The 12301-nt window shown below is 37.4% G+C and overlaps 2 protein-coding genes across 3 annotated transcripts; one reads left to right on the plus strand and one right to left on the minus strand.

Annotated features, from left to right (window-relative positions):
- Nucleotides 1-5218: 5218 nt before the first annotated feature.
- LOC21399853 (mRNA cap guanine-N7 methyltransferase 2) lies at nt 5219-9207 on the minus strand. 2 transcript variants are annotated; one of them, XM_024174618.1, is made up of 11 exons: nt 9104-9207; nt 8928-9006; nt 8708-8802; nt 8340-8414; nt 8118-8227; nt 7350-7472; nt 7159-7251; nt 6662-6730; nt 6414-6502; nt 6216-6313; nt 5219-5624 (listed from the first exon to the last, which is right to left on the minus strand). In XM_024174618.1, the coding sequence occupies exons 1-11, from the start codon at nt 9203-9205 to the stop codon at nt 5439-5441; spliced, it is 1119 nt and encodes a 372-aa protein (XP_024030386.1). In that variant the 5' UTR covers nt 9206-9207; the 3' UTR covers nt 5219-5438. The 2 variants fall into 2 exon arrangements, with proteins under 2 accessions (XP_024030386.1, XP_024030387.1); XM_024174619.1 differs by lacking the exon at nt 5219-5624 and having other exon boundaries at nt 6232-6313; nt 6414-6488.
- A 162-nt stretch (nt 9208-9369) lies between these two features.
- On the plus strand, nt 9370-12279 carry LOC21399854 (uncharacterized protein HI_0077). The gene is made up of 4 exons (XM_010111897.2): nt 9370-9608; nt 9698-9817; nt 10521-10751; nt 11539-12279. Exons 1-4 carry the CDS (start codon nt 9372-9374, stop codon nt 11920-11922), a joined length of 972 nt encoding a protein of 323 aa, XP_010110199.2. The 5' UTR covers nt 9370-9371; the 3' UTR covers nt 11923-12279.
- Nucleotides 12280-12301: the final 22 nt, after the last annotated feature.

Raw genomic sequence — 12301 nt, forward strand, 5'->3', positions numbered from 1 at the left:
GCATTATTATGCTTAAAATCATGAGATAAAATGACATTATCAAATTTCTCATGCCATTGTTTTGGTGCTTGTTTTAAACCATAAAGTGACTTGACTAACTTGCAAACCTTTTTTTCATTTCAAAGTAGTACACACCCTTCGGGTTGTTCCATATATATTTCCTCATCAAGATCAACATTTAGAAAAGCCGTCTTAACATCCATTTGATGCACATGCAAATTGCATATTGATGCAATTGCAAATAGCACTCTTATGGATGTCAATCTAACTACCGGAGCATATGTATCGAAATAGTCTATACCACACTTTTGTTTAAAGCCCTTAGCTACTAATCTAACTTTGAATGTTAGTAGACCCATCAGTATTGTACTTTCTTCTAAACACCCATTTGTTGCTTATTGGTTTTGATCCCGGAGGAAGATCGACCAAGATTCAAGTTTGATTCGAGATAATCGAATCCATTTCATCATTTACGACCTCTCTCCAAAAGGAGGCATCCCTTGAAGACATAGTTTCATTAAATGTTTTTTAGATCTTCTTCTATATTAAGCAACAATGATATTTTATTAAGTACACAATTTCTATCTACTTCAACCAAAAGGTTAAAGCTTGAGATGAAATAAAATCCGGTGCTAAGTCATTTTCTTTTCTTTCACGTTGACTTCTTCTCGGTTCGAAAGATGTCATAGACTCTTTCCTTTTATTAGTGGAGGTACCGGGAATGTCAACATATGGTCGATTAACATTAGATTCTAATTTAATGGAACTAAACTTGTTCTCAATAAATTCAACGTCTTTTGATTCTACAATAACATTAGAATCTAGATTCAATAATCTATAAGCCTTGGAATTTTCAGCATAATCTACGAAAACACTTCTAATTCCTCTAGCTCCTAACTTTGATGATTTAGGGTCAATCATTCTATAAAATGCTAGACAACCCCACACCCTTAAATACATCAAATTTAGTTTTCTTCATTTCCATACTTCATATGGAGAGACATGTGTTTTCATAGATGTAATCCTATTGTGAATATGACATGCTGTAAGTAAAGCTTCCCCCCATAAATTATTAGGCAATTTAGCATTAAGAAGTATAGAGTTAATCATGTCAGTAAAGATTCTATTCTTTCTTTCAACCAATCTATTTTGTTGAGGAGTAAAAGGGGCTGACTTTTGGTGAATAATTTCATGCTCTTCACAGAAAGCATCAAATTCATTTGAGAAATATTCACCACCTCTATCACTTCGAACCATTTAATCTTCTTGTCTTTTTGGTTCTCAATTTCAGCCTTATAAATTTTAAATTTATCAAATGCTTCATCTTTTGTTCTAAGTAAATACACATAAGTGTATCTAGAACAATTATTAATGAAAGTGATAAAGTATCTCTTTCATCCTCTAGTCAAAATTCCATTATACTCACAAATATCGGTATGAATCATATCAATATTTGAGTATTACGTTCGGCTCTAGGAAAAGGTTTCTTAGTCATCTTTGCTTGTATACAAATTTCACACTTATCATTTTTAATATCTTTGCAATTAATCAAACCATGTTTAGACATATATTTCAAAGATCTAAAATTTAAATGTGCTAAACGTGCATGCCAAACATCAAAAGAATCAACAATATAAAGAGAATTCACATCATCTTTATTATTAACACTTAGTTTGTACATGCCATCACCACAAATATCGGTATGAATCATATCAATATTTGAGTATTACGTTCGGCTCTAGGAAAAGGTTTCTTAGTCATCTTTGCTTGTATACAAATTTCACACTTATCACTTTTAATATCTTTGCAATTAATCAAACCATATTTAGACATATATTTTAAAGATCTAAAATTTAAGTGTGCTAAACGTGCATGTCAAACATCAAAAGAATCAACAATATAAAGAGAATTCACATCATCTTTATTATTAATACTTAGTTTGTACATGCCATCACAAGAATATCCATTTCCCACAAAGATCTCATTCTTAGATACAATACAATTATTGCCCTCAAGTACAATCTTAAGCCCATTCTTACACATAAGACTAGCGGATACAAGATTTTTTCTAATATCAGGAACATGAAGAACATTGTTCAAAGTAAGCTTCTTTCCGGAAGCAAAGTTAATTTCCACCACTCCTCTCCCGGCAACCATCGCTGCATCATTATTCCCCATGAGAATCGTTTGTCATTCCTTTTCCACTTTGTAAGATAAGAATATAGTTTTGTCATTACAAACGTGGATTGTGGCACCGGAATCAAGCCACCAATCGGAGGATTTAGATGCAGCCATGTTAGTTTCGGTAATCATGCCAATTTACAATTCCGAGACCATAGCACAAATGTCTTCGGATCTCTCTTTAACGGCATTGGCATTGTTGGTGTTAACTTCTTCATTTTTCTTCTTGAATCTGCAGTCATTTTGGCGATGGCATTTCTTTCCACAAAAGAAACAATTTCCAGAAAATTTCTTTTGGCCATTACCGAGCTTTTTGAACTTCTTGTCATTATTGACTTTGAAATTCTTTGAAAACTTACTAGCTTCGGCAACATTAACTTTAGAGGAATCGACATTTTTGTTCTTGAAATCACGAGACTTAGTGTCTTCTTCGATTCTCAAGTGTTTTTGTAATTCCTCAAAAGTTATGTCATCTCTCCTATGAATGAGTTTCTTTCTATAACCATTCCAACTTTAAGACAATTTAGCAATAATTGCCCCCACTTGGAATGATTCAGAAATCTCAACTTTCAAGTCACGAAGCATAGTAACAATGACTTGCAATTCATGTATTTGATCTAGAACAGAATTGGTATCAACCATGACAAATTTTAGAAATTTCAAGATGAGAAATTTATCCGTACCTTCCTTCTCAATTTTGTATTTGTATTCGAGAGCGTTCCAAATCTCCACCGGAGACTCCATCGAGTTGTAAAGATCGTAGAGCCTATCGGAGAGAGTGTTGAGAATATGACCCCGGCACATGACTTCATCATCTCCACGCTTCTTCCTTGCGGTCTTCAATTCTTCGGAATCATCCTCCTTTGGTTCAGAAAGTGGCTCCAATTTCGGATCAAGCACATAGGCGATCTTAAGCACGGTGAGAAGGAAGAACAACTTTCCCTTCTAGCGGGTGAAGTTGATACCATCAAAACGATCAAGTTGAACATGATGATTGAGTAAAGACATCATATTCTTTTCAACCTCCATTGCAGCAAGTTTAAAACCTTAAAGATTGTAAGAAAAATTCAGATTTGGGAGGATGAAAAGAATATAAAAAGCAAGAAGAGGGTTTGAGGCGTATAGGAATACTTTCCTTTAAGGTTTTATTTGCCATCACTTCTCAAAGTTTGCTAATGAGGTTTAATGGCAAATTACCCTAAAGATACAACAAACCCTTGAACACAATATCCAGCAAAAATATTGAGTTCCAGAACAATAATAATATCTGTATTTTCTGAATGCATTAATTAAAGACAGGGATGCATCCATCCTCTTTAAACGTTACAACCTTTCACATAAAGATACCTTTTCCAATATCAAGGTTATCTTTTATATGCTGATGCACTTATAACAATAGTTATTTCTATTGTTAATAAGTACTCAGATATGTGAGAAAACATATCACAAATGGATGCAATGGTTCAAGACCTTTTCAAATCACTAAAACACACGAAAACACGTTTTCCGGTAGCAATTTGCGTTGCAGCGGATGACATTCACGCTGCAGTGCTCGGGCTTCACAAAACAGACCCGAGAGGTCTGTTTTGTGCAGGCTGCAGCAGCGCGTCTGTGCGCTGCAGCACACAGCAGCGTGCGCTGCAACGCTCGGGCATTACAAAACAGACCCGAGAGGTCTGTTTTGTGCGCGCCTGTTCTTCCCGAATGTGTTTTAGGCCAATTTTTTGTGATATCGAAATTGAGAGATATATTACAATTTCTCTAACAACTTATGGTTCTCATGCTATACTTTACCGAGTCATGAACCCGGATTGTGCCCCTTCCTTTTTTTGTATTTTTTGGAAAAGTTGCTTTTATTAGAACGCCAAATCGGCGTTGGCAAAGTGAGCAACAAACAGCGGAATAAAATCACTTCCCAAGACATCCAACTCAGCCTGGTACACAGAACAAGCGAGGATATGAGCAACATAATTCCCAGAACTCGCAACAAAACAGAACTTTCAGGCCAAATTACTAGAAAGAGAATGAAGAATGTCACTAATAATAACCCCTGCGTAACCTAATGAATCCTCAGAATTGACTGCTTGAACCACTCTGAATCGGCGCCTTCTGGGGTATCACTACCGAGTTCTAGCATTTTTGAAAATCACCTAGGATTCGCCCCGCCATCTCTAAAAGTTTTAAGTAGCCGATCTAGGAGATTTGTGGTGAATAAATTGATTTCTGTGTGACCAAATAGCCCACGCAATAACACAGAAAATCTCCAAATCCGACTTTGAGGCTACCCTTCTCCAATTCACACACAGCCCATCAAAACTCCCGGCGTTCATACGTTTCAGTTGCTGCCAGACTGCGCATGAGTCCCACCCTTGCCTAGCACCCTTAAACGACCGTAAAGCATGCCAAGTTGTGGGGCTCCCATTTTTGTAGTAAATAATTAACCTTTTTATAAATTAACCAAAATTAAGAGGAGCAGAATTCTAACAATGACACAAAACTAACTAAAGATGTGTACGAAAAGAACACATTTACTAATTTTTGAAACTAATATTTATTACGTATACCAAGGTCTGTGAAGGAACTTGGATTTACTTTTAGATCCTTCAACTTTTATAAGCACTATAGAATGTAATTTCGCATAATTGTTCATCCAGACTGCCCCCTCTGATCCTGCCTCTACCCGAGTTGGATAAAAGGCTACCGCCTAACCCAACCTGAGCTGGGAATTCGGATGAACAGAACTGCTTGTCTATATTGTAGTTTTCTCACAACTATAACGTCTGTCAAATTTAGCCTTTATCAGCTGCTAACAGAAAACAAGTTCTAGAATTGGGACACAATGCAGCATCGGAGCTGCACGCTTCTAAACCCGAGTCCTATCCCATGTCATTTGCTCTCAAGTGATATTGGTCTTTGAACTTCTAATTTTTATAATGTGTATATGTATTAATCTTTCTTCTTAGCCCTCATCTATAGCGCATGGTATTGAGAGGATTCCACTAGGAGATTCATGACCACTTTGAATCATAAAAAGTTAAAAACTAATACTACATTACTATATTATGACACAATCTGTACATTAACTAACTTCTTTCAAGTTTCATCCTACACATATTTCAACTACAACAGCCCAAAAAAGTAGAGTTCTAGGCAGATGATAAACATACCCACTTTCGACAGCTAATCTATCTACAGCTTTCTAGGTGTAGGTGGTTTCTGTTCTGTCCGTATCGCTATAGCATCTCATAACCCTTGTGTCAAAGCGCCTCGGCAAAACGTAACTCTGCAGGGCCAGGACCCAAAATCCCCTTTTGTTCACTTATGTTGCCAAGCCCAGCAGGTGGTGCCGGCAGGGTGCCCAGTGTCGGCAGGGTGGGTGGTGCAGCTTGCTCTGTATGTCCGGCCATTTCATCGTCTTTCCAGCCCGTGGCTTGCCACTCCCTCTGCAAACAGCAAAAGCAAGTTAAGAAAGAAGACTTGAGTAAATAACTGAAAAACAACATATCCAAATCATGTAAAAACATTTCTGAAATGGAAGAACTATGATATGGGGCACGTTCCCTGGGATGTTTTCCTTCCAGCCTATTCACGTGTTTACTTACAAGATGTGTGATGAGGCCCATGTAGGGAATGAGAAAACAGAAAGCCAATCCTTAGTTATCTCATGTATTGTCTCCCTTTCAATTAAAATATACCAGAATTACTTTTTTAGCCTTGCTAGATTTTGACTAATCACTATATGATAAGTAGATTTTTTAAAATTATTAGGATTTATATTTCTAATGTTAGTAAACACGAGAAGTGAATTGGATTGTTCTTTTTATTTCCTTTCCAACACTTTTCCCTTTCCAAGGACATTCCATAAGTCAGTAAACATGCCCATAATAGAAAAAGAAAATAAAATTTTCATTATAATTATCAGACCGAGTATTTCAAATTTCTTCACTTGGTTTAAGCAGGCAAGTTGTTTAGGTGTTTTTGCACTGAACGAGACACAATATTCAGACTTTCTGGCTTACTACACAAGTACTTGCCTCATCGTGGTTGAAACTTCCATCTTGCAAATACGGTGTCATAAGGGGTGGACCAAAATCTGGATCAGGCTTCTGAAATATAAATGTGGTATACAGACCTGCACGGAGGAAAGAGCCAAAAGAAATTATCTAATTAGTAACTGCTAATTGGATGAAAAATGCCACCATTATAGAAACCAAAAGCAACAAATGAATCACCTAACACATCAAATGATCGAGGAAGAAGTCTCCCTCTCGGGTCCACCAAGTTCGGATACAAAGTAGTAATCAAGCCTGCTAATTGCGCTCTTACAGCAAAATCGCCACAAGGAAAAGAATATTTTGGTTCAAAGAATTCTGAAAATGAAATCATCTAAATATAGAAAGAAGTGAAAGCCTTACAGAAATTTAAATTTCAATTCTCACAAATATGCAAGGAACTAAAGAAAGAAGACTGGTCAACAGACCTATTATCATCAAAGAATTCAGTTAAGTTTTGAATCTCCACATACTCCAGACCTGCTTCTCTGCCCAGCCTGGGTAAACATACATGAAGATATGATAAGTCGACCAGTGAGAAAAATCAAGAATAAACCAATATAGCAAAAGGAAGGATTTCTCTTTTTCTTCATTAATCGCTATTTCTTTTTGAATAAGAAAAATGAAAGCTAAAGAGTTCATTCATAGTGTAACATTGACAACCCAAGGTCCCCCTACATGTTTGAAAAATCACCTTGAATCGGAACAAAAATTTAAGCTTCGATTTGGCTTTATCTATATTCCTGGAAATGGTGAGATAACATTCCATGCAATCAATAAGAAAAACCTAAAAACTGGTGTGCTAAGCCACTGGTTTTTTATTAAGCATTGGTACCTAAGCCGTCAACATGAGATAGGTACCTCTTATCATACTACAAAACCTTTAGTTCTTTAGTACCTAGTTTACTTAAGACAGAGCATAAACCTGATGAAGCTTGGGAAATGAACCAAGCAGTGGGTTTCAGGAGAGACATCATTAGCGAATTTCAGCTGGTATTTCTTCCCAAACAATGGAAACCTGGAAAAATATAAGATGCACAGGTGGAAGAAATTGATAAGTCTCACCAACTAAAGAAGAATAAGAAGTGTGTGGCAATGCCAAGTACTCATACATACTTTTCCTCCTCGACTTCAAAGGTGATCATGTAACTTTCTGACCGAATGCAATTGGGAACAATGTTCGGCTTCATACTGCTGCCCCTATTGTGGTATGCTTCCACATTCTTTTGGTACTTTGCCCTTTAATAAACAAGCACACATGTTCATTGCTCAATGGTTCAGTACAATGTTTGAACTGTGCTCAATTGCCGGATAACTAGAAGCAATGGCCAACTCAAACTGTATAGGGGGCATGTTTACCAAACCGTAATGGAACGAGATCATTGATTTTCTTTTTAATGTAGTGGTGTTTACTAATATATTAGGATGTGGACCAATTGAATTCCCTTTCTAGTGTTCACCAGACATACAAATAGGAATCTTCTCAATTTTACTAAAATGGCATTTACGTTGTAAACTTATCAAGGGTATACAAGTAAATTTGGTATTCATTCCCATTGATCACGAATTAATACTAACAGGCTGCTCAAATTAACATTCCCTTTCCTCACTTCCTATATTGTGTGGGGCCACCAAGCTACCACTCTTGATTTTCATAAGTAAACACATGATCAAATGGAAAAGAGAAACACTCCTCTTTTTCCCTTTCTTTCATACAAAGTATCACGATCAGAATGCTTAACATACAGTAAACACTTTTCCTCTTCCCTTTCCCTATCATATAGTAAAAGGTAAAAGGAAGGCGCTAGCGCCAAAGTCGAGAGTAACGTAATTAACTATAAAAACGAAGTAAAATAGCTGGTTTTGACAAGTATATTTTCATACCATATTGTAGACGAGTCAGGAGTAATACCAAAAAAATAACCCCCTGGTTTCAACAAAGATGAAACATTATGAAGAAGCCTCCTTGCTCTCTCCTCAGTTTGGAAACAGAGCTGTAATTGAAAATTGAATTGCAAATCAAATTCTGAAATAAAAAAAGAAAAGCTACATCTTTGCATGAAAGGATTGGACAAGCTGTAACGGAAAATGGAAATATATATATACCTGCAAGTGTTGCAAGCAGCAAACAAAATCACCAGAATTGCTCTTCTCCTCCTTCAAATGGGTTTCTATGCTTTCCTGCCAAATAAATACACACTGAAGTCAAACTATAAAGCCAACATTTCTAAATCAGTCCAGAGTCTGGAGCTTATAACATTTTTCATACAAACTTGTAACGTTTTGCTATAACATGGCAACAATGAAGCAACTTTAATGTAATATGGCGATGGCCTACATTTTTATTAAGTATTACACGTAAACAAAATGAGAATTACACAAAAATACATAACGATGTTATAATGATGAACAACAAAATATAACATACGGCCGCCGGACTGGATACGTTGCCTATATTTATATCATATGCTTACCATGCAAGGGTCAACCTCAAAGAACTCAGCAGTGTAAACCTTCCTCTGGCTCTCCCATGCTTCTCTTCTTTGGCTAATACCAGACGACGAAACATCTATACCCACCAACCAATCAAATACCCAAAATACATACATATTATGTATAATATATATATATATATATATATATATATATTGCTCAGTAACAAATGAAATGATAAGAAATAACAAATTTTTGTACCAATTCCAATGTAGTGGCCAATTTGGGCTTCGTCCCATTTATCTGCGTCCACTCCTCCTCCGCAATACAAATCACACACCTTTGCAGACGCCACACAAAAAACCCATTATTTACAAACAAGTCTAGAGAGAGAAAGAGAGAAATGAAGAGAGAGACAGAGAGAGAGAGGCACGTACAGTGGCGTAGGGATGGACAAAGATCTTGACGAGGGCAGATTTGGCGAACTCGTAGAGACGATAGTGAGTGGACTCGGTGCGTGGACCCGTCGAGTGACTCATCTGAGTCGCCGATAACTCGGTTAGTTACTCTCTCTCGATTTTCTGGAAGCAACTTTTGCAGAAGAAACCAGCGAGCTTAATAGCTTCGTGAAAGAGGCACGACTGGGCCTGGGCTTGCCCGACTTCTCGGCCAGGCCCAATTCCCATCAGGCCCATAACTTCACAGATGCATTGTTTGCGGTGGCGAGACGGAGAAGAGCAGAGCAGAAGCAGAGAAATGAGCCCACCGAAGGAGGAGACGCTGGTGGAAGCGGCGCTGCGAGTTCTCAACACAGCCGACCCCTTCGAGAAGGCTCGGCTCGGCGAGTCCGTCGCTTCTCGATGGCTCGAAGGAGCCATTGCTCGCCCCTACGACCCTTCAGTGGACCTTCCCGTTCCCGATCGCCCCGCCAGGCTCTCCGACGTACAATTTTTTTTTTGTATGACAAATGGTTGCCCACGTGTTGTTTGATGAAATGCCTGAACGGGTCTTGTTGTGTTTTTGTTTTTCAGGTTAAGTTGGTGTCGCCGAGTCTTATGCCGAAGCTTGGGAAAGCTGGGAGCTTGCAGAGCAGACGGGCCATTGTTCATAGCCTTGCCCACACAGAAAGCTGGGCTATTGACTTGTCTTGGGTAATCTTTCTATATTTTTTCATTCATTCAAATATACATGTATATATGTACGTACGTATGTATTTATGTATGTATGTATAATACCATCTTTCACTTGGCAGTAGAGAGTCAACAACTTGCTTTTCGAATTGTGTTATAAAACTGTATTTCGGAAAATGCTTATGAAAGTGTCAATCACTCAATGCCAATGCAATATTTGGTTTTGGAAAAAAAAAATGTAAAAAATGACATTTTATATGTTATTCTTCTTCAATGCATAATGTTCTTTCAAATGCTATATGTATTTGGTTCTCATAATTATTAAGGTTTAGAACTTGTAAAATTTAACTTTTTTATTTTTAAATAATCTGAAAATTTCAATGTTGTACGTGTTGAATGAAAAGGTCTAATATATGAACCAATAACAAGCAAATATTAAAAATTTGGCACTTGATAGCTATTTTGTAACTAAGTATATTGTCAAATTTAACACCAAAAATAGCACCGCATTATGAGTAAATTTCCTGCCTAAATGCCATAATTTAGCATCAACACACTAATTGGCACCGCTTTGGAGATGCTCTAAGTTTTTTTGCACTGTTTGCTTTCTACTATTAATATGAAAGATGGGGAAAAAAACAGTTGTAGAGATGCTTGCAGCCTTGCACCATTGAATTTGTTTGGGGGCTTGGCTTTTTCATTACACTTGTGTTTCCTTTTGTAGGATATTATTGCTCGTTTTGGCAAGCAAGAGGCAATGCCGAGAGAGTTTTTCACCGATTTTGTCAAGGTAGCTCAGGATGAAGGCCGGCATTTTACCCTCCTCGCAGCAAGGCTCAAAGAGCTGGGCTCTCACTATGGAGCTTTGCCAGCTCATGACGGCCTTTGGGACTCTGCCATTGCCACTTCGAAGGATCTTCTCGCACGTCTAGCTGTCGAGCATTGCGTCCATGAGGTGTGCTTCATCACTTTAAATGCTTACAGTCGTTGTTTTAACATTGCCTGTTTATCACATATCAGAGTTAACAAAGTTTAGGTAAATATTTGAATGCACATTTATAGTGTCTGTATTACTATTAGCAGATCCTCAGATGATTGAAACTTTTTGAAATACCAGAAAATCAAGAAGGAATAGTTTCCTTAGCTAGAATTTAGATTCCTATAGTCTTGAGCATGAGCGTTTGAATAGTTTCTTTAGTTAGCGTATAGTAGTGTCAACATGAGATTTTTTTAGCACGATTGTTGCGTAGATAAACTTGCAATCTAAAGGTGGTTTTGGTGAAAATTTGAGCCAAATTTTTACTTTTAATTCGAGTATTCCGCATGCATGTGTTCTTTCGCCTTTGGCAGGTAGTCAATGTCAACAATCTTCCAAGTCGCTAAATAAATTTGAATGATTGGGACAATGACTACACTAAGTTTACGGATTTGGTGAAATGATTTCATTTCAGAGTTAGATGTTTTCCTACATTTAGTGGTGAAAACTAAAAATTTTCCTATTTCAAAAGAAAAATTGGGAATTTCCTTCCCACGATGAATGTCATGGGCTTCTGAGTTTTGCAATGAATACTAAAATATTCCTTTTAGATCCATGATGCCCGAGAAGGCTTATCTTTCATTATTTTTATTATTATTTTGGGGTGAAAAGGTGATGCGGTGATACATCCTTTATGTATTCAGTAATATTCTTCGGTGGATGTAGTTTTCATTTTTCTTTATCTTCTGGGATTTGATAAACACAGGCAAGAGGGCTTGATGTTTTGCCCACAACCATCAGTCGTTTTCGCAATGGAGGCGATGACAAAACAGCTGATCTACTTGAGAGGGTGGTTTACCCCGAAGAGATTACCCATTGCGCTGCAGGCGTAAAATGGTTCAAGTATCTCTGCTTGAGGCCTTCGGTTCCTGCTTCACTAACGGATAGTTTGGCATCTGAAGAGGGTGAGGAAGAAAGTGAAGCTAAAGAGGAGGAAACTGAAGAAGTAACAAAGAAGTTCCATGATATTGTAAGAACACACTTCAGGGGACCGTTGAAGCCGCCTTTCAATGAAGAGGCGAGAAAAGCTGCTGGGTTTGGCCCTCAGTGGTATCAACCACTGGCTTTCAAAGAGACCACCCTCCAATGACCCCCTCGCTGGCCTACCAAGAAAAATCAATTACTGCTTCAGCCTATTTGTTTGTTTGTTTTGTATTGTCATTTTTATATATAATGCATAATATTTCAGCTTTGTCACGTTGGTGTTTGGTTCAAGGGTTCATGTGATTTAAACCCATGAGCCAAGTTCAAAATGGTGTTTGGATTGGCAAATTGGAGATGGAGTTTTTGAATCTTGCCGTGATGTTTGGACCAATCAAAACCACCAATTTTAGAACTTGTACCTCACAAATTCAAGTAGTCCCAACCATCTTCTACAGTGGCTTTCAAACCACACTTTTGAGATTTTATAGTCCAAAAAAAGAAATTTTGATCCAAATGGATTTTATACGCGATGTGCAATTATTCTT

This window comes from Morus notabilis, unplaced genomic scaffold (genome assembly GCF_000414095.1).
Source record: "Morus notabilis unplaced genomic scaffold, ASM41409v2 Scaffold112, whole genome shotgun sequence".
NCBI lineage: Eukaryota > Viridiplantae > Streptophyta > Magnoliopsida > Rosales > Moraceae > Morus > Morus notabilis.

What these genes read in the sequence shown, in the direction of transcription:
- LOC21399854 (XM_010111897.2), top strand. Translation starts at nt 9,372, where the DNA reads ATGCATTGTTTGCGGTGGCGAGACGGAGAAGAGCAGAGCAGAAGCAGA. An exon ending in GGGCTATTGACTTGTCTTGG is followed by an intron (nt 9,818 to 10,520) that starts GTAATCTTTCTA and finishes TTCCTTTTGTAG; the next exon opens with GATATTATTGCTCGTTTTGG. An exon ending in TCGAGCATTGCGTCCATGAG is followed by an intron (nt 10,752 to 11,538) that starts GTGTGCTTCATC and finishes TGATAAACACAG; the next exon opens with GCAAGAGGGCTTGATGTTTT.
- LOC21399853 (XM_024174618.1), bottom strand. Translation starts at nt 9,205, where the DNA reads ATGAGTCACTCGACGGGTCCACGCACCGAGTCCACTCACTATCGTCTC. An exon ending in CATTTCCCAAGCTTCATCAG is followed by an intron (nt 6,731 to 7,158) that starts GTTTATGCTCTG and finishes ATGTTTACCCAG; the next exon opens with GCTGGGCAGAGAAGCAGGTC. An exon ending in TCGATCATTTGATGTGTTAG is followed by an intron (nt 6,314 to 6,413) that starts GTGATTCATTTG and finishes TCCTCCGTGCAG; the next exon opens with GTCTGTATACCACATTTATA.